Source organism: Corvus kubaryi, unplaced genomic scaffold (assembly GCF_017639235.1).
Source record: "Corvus kubaryi isolate FWS band 111438036 unplaced genomic scaffold, C.kubaryi_AGA036_p1.0 37385, whole genome shotgun sequence".
NCBI lineage: Eukaryota > Metazoa > Chordata > Aves > Passeriformes > Corvidae > Corvus > Corvus kubaryi.
In genome coordinates, this window is record NW_024581127.1 from 13,058,677 (window position 1) to 13,065,074 (window position 6,398).

At 42.0% G+C, this 6,398-nt stretch overlaps 1 protein-coding gene across 1 annotated transcript in view; it reads right to left on the reverse strand.

Annotated features, from left to right (window-relative positions):
* Positions 1 to 4,366: 4,366 nt before the first annotated feature.
* LOC121668401 (GSK-3-binding protein-like) overlaps positions 4,367 to 6,398 on the reverse strand; it is a 2,932-nt gene continuing 900 nt past the window's right edge. The window contains exon 2 of the mRNA XM_042036176.1: positions 4,367 to 4,382. Within this exon, the coding sequence (XP_041892110.1) occupies positions 4,367 to 4,382 (16 nt within the window). The remainder of the gene's footprint in view (positions 4,383 to 6,398) is intronic.

Below are 6,398 nucleotides of genomic sequence, written 5' to 3' on the forward strand. Positions count from 1 at the left end.
CACTTCTAAACCCCTACTGAGGTAAGCTGTTTGATTTCCAGAGGTTCTTGACGTCTGTGGCCTCTCTTAAAAGGAAAAAATTAAAAAGGTGGGAGAAGAACAGAAGAAGAGATCTATACAGATGCAGATGTGGAAATTTATGTCTCTTATTTCCATCCTGCTACCAGTCTGGCACACTCCAGGCTGACTTACCCCTTTTTTATGGGAATAAGTTTTCTGTGTCCTGTGATTCAGAATCCAGCCACAGTTCAGGTCAGAGCTGACAGCAGCTGAGGGAGTTTGCATTGGAGGCATTGGAGGAAAGCAGCTGTCAAAGCAGCCTGGTGAAAGCTAACAACAGAGCAGAACAGCAAGATGGAAAACATAAATGTCTGGTTTTTTACCTTCCAAAACAACGTAGAGCTGAGATATCACACCAGTGGGGCATACCCGTGCACTGATAGATAGGTATTGCCAGAACAGCAACTGCCAGTGCTGCCTGCTACCAACAGGAGAGGATTACGTATCCCACTCATCTTCCATTTCTCAGGAGAAGCTGGGGATGTACATACATGCGTTCAGTCATCTGCTTCAGCCCTGTGTGGTTTCCTCTGGAACACTAAGTTAGTCTTGTAAACAAGAAAAGGCATTGCAATGTGGATTTAAGAACATTAATAATCTAAATTTGCACTTTAACTGCGAGCCCATGCTTCTGTAGATTTAAGCCTTGAAACTAGGACAATTGTTGTGATGTGGGTAGAATAAGCCCCAGTCTCCTATGGTAAAATGCTTATAGCAGTAAATATTTACTATTAAGCCAGCCAGGATCCATTTCCTCTAATTAAAACATTTTCATCCTGGTGCTGTTTCATCCTTTACCACCAAATGAAAAATGTATTTAAGTCAGCGCTGCTCCTGAAAGTGATCCCATAGAGCTGGAAGACTACAACTTCTCTGGGCTGTAAAATCAATCAGACATCACCTCCTGAGGGGCAGCTGGTGATACAAGCCCCATAGTGTGCCAGGGAGCAGTGAAGTTCCTTGGATGAGGACTGAAGTACCTACATGGGAGGAAAATGAGAGCAGGTCCATTTATTCTCGATTTTACCACTTGGCTTCCAAGCTCAAAGTTCCAGCAAGATTTTTTTCCCCCCTAGCTTTGAAATTGTTGCTGCTATAAAATATGTACTTGGGGCTGGAAGTGCACATATTAAACTTCTTCATATAGCTTAGGATCTTAGAGCCTATCCTTAGAACCTCTTCATGAATGAAGTCCTGCCAAGTTAGTAATTACAAGGAGGACATAGAGACAAGATGTTTTTTACAATTTCTTTTGATTGCTCATGTCCTGCCTAATGCCTGCAGTGATGAAGAGCACCCTTAGCTGGCTGTATTACTCTACCAGACACCACTATATTATATAATGGGAAGCAAAAATAATACAATTCAGATACAGGATATTGCATAAGGAACAGCTAATGCTGCACGCCTCTGAATTTATGGTGCTTGATTTCCTGTAGCTTCCTCTGTTGTGGAGTTTACAGTGTTTACTAATGCAGCTTGGGCACACTGCAGCCTTCCTCTATGGGCACCAGTTCTTTTCCAGCAGCTGCCTTTTGCCAAGGAAATTGCATAATGGCAGTTCTGCAGCTTTGACAAAGGTGACTGAGGTTAGGCACACAGCTAAAACATAATTTTTGGAAGAGAAAAAGTGAACCAAACTCATTGACTCAAGAAATGAGTTTGCTGATGTAATTCTTGTGTTCCCCCAAAGGCATTTATGTAGTCATTGTACCACTTTAAGTGGTATTTCCCAGCTACTTCTAAAAAAACCAAAACAAGAAATATAACCAAACAACAATAATAAAACAAAACAAAACAAACAAACAAAAAACCAAAACGAAAAGAAACCAAACCAGGAGAAAATTCCCACAAAAGTTGAAAATAATTTTGATGTTAACTTCACCTGTTCATTTCATTGCAGCTAGGATTTCCCCTCCAATTTTTGCCCTATGTTGTACAAACTAAGATGAAGGACACTAATAACTTGCCCTCCAACTCACACTGCAAGGTTTATAAGGAGTTAACCAGATCGTGGCAACCAAGAATTGACTGAGCTACAATATTTGCAAGTCAAGTGAACGAGCACATCAAAAGTACCCATCAAAAAGCAACTGAAGAGAAAAAAGCTACTTAATACTTGGGAAGAGTAATATGACATGGACAAAAGATGTAAAAGTGAAATACTTCAACCACAAGCTGAAAAAAATGGCCTGGCAAGGGAGGGAATGCACAGTGAAGAGAGGAAAATCATGGGGCCAGGGACTAGGAGGGGATGAGAAATGTTTTTTTAGATGGAGATGTAGGAGAAGTCACCAACACTGGAACTGGCCCCAGGTGACCAGAACTTAAATTGTGCATTAACCAGCACACATCCTTCTTCTCCCTTATGCCTTCCATGAGATGTGCTTGCTATTTGCTTAAAAGGCTTCTTTTAAACCCCATTTTAAGGACTTAGGGTGGAATCCCTACTTTCCCACCATGTTTATCATGCCAAGTACCATGCCAACATAATTTTTATAGCAGATTCTAAGTGCTGGTACAATACACAACAGTGAGCTACAAGGGAGACAGGTCACACAAGGGAAATAGCAGACAAAAATCACTCTACCTGCCAGACTTCTGGCTAAATTGAGTTACTTTCAAGAGCTCAGGGAAGATGGGAGTACAGAGAGCAAGATATAACTAGGATGCAAAGCTGAATTTTGGGCAAAGAGTCAGGAAAACAGTTGTCCAATCACCTAGAGAAAACTCAGGAGGAGTTAAGCAGCGATGTAGACTACAAATGAAAAAACTGTGGCAGCCCAGTGCCATGCTAGTGCAACACCAGAAAGGAACATTGAAAGATGAGGCTGTGAGTCTTCAGTGTATTTGTTTACAATATTACTTAAAATCAAGTTTACTCGCAAAATATAACCCCCTTTAGATATAATGAAATTAAATTTCTTCCCCAATGCACTGGAATATCATTTGTTACAAAGATCTAAATGGTTTACTTTTGGTTCTACAGCTCATGTCATCCACTGTAAAATGTGTGTTTTGAACAATTTTTTTTCTTCACAATATGGAAAAAAAAAGGAGCTAAAACCTAGCTAAAAGCCTATAATGAAAACACAATTTTAGTCCAAATTTAAAACTGTAAGTAAACTATATTTTCACTTATGAATGAAGAAAGTTTAAGCATACTGTGAAGGCCAAATGTATTTCTGTTTTGCTTCTCTAGAAACCAACAACTGGTACTTGAAGTCTGGCACAGACTTAATATATATACTAAAGAAACCCCACCTCTGAAACACAGACACAGAAAACTTAGGAAAATTGTTATTTCCCAGGTCAACACTTTTTATCTTGTTTGGGAAACAAAGTAAATGATGACTTTATATCACAGTTTGTATGCTTGCATAGCGTAGCACAAGGCAAAGAAAAGGAGAATTTGCAACGAATCAACAGAAACCTTCTGGCAATACTTCAATTGGTCCAACATTTTTTAAAATTTGTCTTCCAAAACCAAATGAGCCATGTTTGATCTGTTCCCTTATGAAGAAGTGACATGTTCTATATTTTGAAGAAGACAAAGACTTATATGGAAGATGTGACAAGAAAGGCTGCTGGCATGAGCTTAGGATGTTCACATTATAATGAGGAAGATGTGTCAGTGAGTTATGCAAGTTATCTGAAACAAGTGCCAAAATTCCTTTTACCAAATCATCACACTCTGCATAACGCTTAGCTCACTATAACCCTTTTCATATATACATCCTCAGCCTTGCACAAAGGAGAAGGTAAAAGCTATTTTAGAAGTAATTTAGGAAGCTTAAAAACCAGCCAGTCACAGTGAAATTTATTAGCATCTTTTCTACGCCTCACTTCAACTGCCACTTTATTGAAAAGTGTTATTCTAGTAAAATCCTTAAAAGGAATGTCTTGAGGCTTTCAGTGACTACAAAGGACACTTGTAAAGTTAGCTGTTCTCATTAGTATACAGGGGCTAGGATTTGGGGAGGAGGAGGGGCGGGGGGAAGGAAAGGAGATGCAAAATCAATGCATAATTATCAATGGCAAAAAGTTCAAGTCAAACTCGACAGCTTTCAGAATTCCAGCTGACCCCCACCCATATACTTTTAACTAGAGTTAACCATTCAGGCTCCATTGGCTATGTCCAGATTTTAGCTTGTTTCCTCCAGTTTTTTAAGTAATTAAACTACCCATCCCAGGGTTCAAATTCAGTGTCTGCACAGCACATACCTACCTCCCTGGGCATCTAAAGGACAAATACAAGAATAACGAGGTTTTCAGTTGTGGCTAGTGGTTATATTCTTTGTATCTACTATTGAACTTTTTTCCTGGAGAAAGAAAGAAACAAGAAAATTGCAAATAAAAATTCATTTGAAGGATAACCTACACACTACGTCATTGTACTAGAGGTTAAGAACTAATGGCAGATTCGAATCTTTTCCAAGTTGTGCAAAATGCCACAAAAGCAGCCCAAGTTATGAGAAAAAGGACTTCAGATGTTAGTAATTAAGGAGGTTCTAAAATGCGCTGAACTTCGTTTTTTGTGTTTTACATGCTTTGATATGGAAAAACTGCATTCTACTTATAAATTAGTCAAGATAAAGCTAATAACATCACATACTGGTCCTAGTGCATGAGGTATTCAGTGAGACATCATAAAAACCTTCAGCATCAGTTTCTAGTAGTAGCTGTGGCAGAGAAAGAAATCTAAAATACTTTGTGGATTTAATGTATTCATGAAAGTACTAATCACACAAGTAAACGTAGCTACTCAAATTGCTCTCTTGCACAAAGGCAAACATCTTCCATTTTCTTTCATGTGGGATTGCTACCTTCTTCAAAGGAGAAGCTTTTACCTCAAATTGAGTGGGGGTTGGGAGATTGTTAAGCTCCAGTCTGTGTGATGTGTTCAGTTCTGATCTTGAAGCTCAATGACTCCTAAAAACCCAACACAGGATTTTACAAAGGAAACTATTCAAAATAGGTATTGGAACTTAACGACCATTGAAATACCTAGTTTTGGTTTACAGAATTAAAATTTTTTTTTTTGATTGCTGCCTAGATGTCTTGCCTCCTTTCTAGAGTCTTTCTTTCCCCTCTATATTCAGAGAGAGAAAAAAAAAACCGAAAACAACCCAAACAAGTGACCAACACAAGCCCTGTTCCTTCCCCAGTACAAAATACCTAATTTTCGTTTCAGTACGATTTGACTTATAGATTCCAACAGCCACATTCTCGGCTGCTCGAAGGGGCGTCTCACGGCTTACAAATGAACGCTGCTGGCAAACAAAGGGGCTCAGTTGCATCTCCGTGCATTAATAACCGGTGTCCCACTGCATCAGACTATGCGGATTGTTGTGGGGATTTTTTTTTTTGCTTGTAAAATGGAGATCTTAAAACTGAAAGAAGATCAAGGGGGTACGTGCCTCCCGGGGCATCATCCACACAGTTTTGTTCTCATGAATCAGAATTCATTTCCCCTTAACAATGAGACACAGACCCAAAAATAAAAACAAGACCACGTTTATTCAATACAGACAGGTTAATTAAGACAGTAAGTCCTGTAAATCAGGAACACATTTCAAACGCTCCGGTACGAAGTGCATATATTTAAAATCAACAGCTGCATCTTGTACTTGAGCCATTGAGTTTGTCGGGGAAGGGTGGATTCAGGGTTTTTCTTTTTGGTAGAAAAAAAACTTGTTTCGGCTACCTTGCGTGAACAATGCATCTCAGGCTCCATTCACTCATTTCTTAAGTCCAGCTGCCTTCCAGCTTTGATATTCACATTTTTAAAAACTGCTTCATACAGTCACAACGAGAAATAATAACAATAAACGTTAAAATAACAACAAATAAACCCCCAACAAAAAACCAAACCAGCCCGGGAGGGGAAAGGAAACACCTCCCGCCGGGGTCAGCGAGGATTATTGCAAATGGCTCCTGGGAGACGGAGGAGCTCCGCGGCAGCGGGGGACCGGCGGCGGGGGGGTCCGCGGCCCCGGCCGGGCTGCCCCGGCGGGGGGAGGAGAAGGAGGAGCTCCCGGGGAAGGCAGAGGAGGGGGGTACAACAACAACTCGGGGCGGGCGGCGTGCGCGGCCTCACCGGCTGGGGCTCGGCGGGGTCCGCGCCGCGGGTGACCTTGGGGCGGGGGGGTTCAGGCACCCTCCCCGCCCCAACCGGCCCCGGCCAGGGGGGCCCCGCCGCCGGGACACACATCCTGGCGGAGCCCGCACCGCGCTGCCGCAGCCCGCCCGGCGGGGGCTCCGCTCCGCCGCCGCCGCCGCCGCCAGCGGCCGCGCTCCTTCGCTCCGGTCACCGCCGCCGCTCGTCCCCGCCGGCT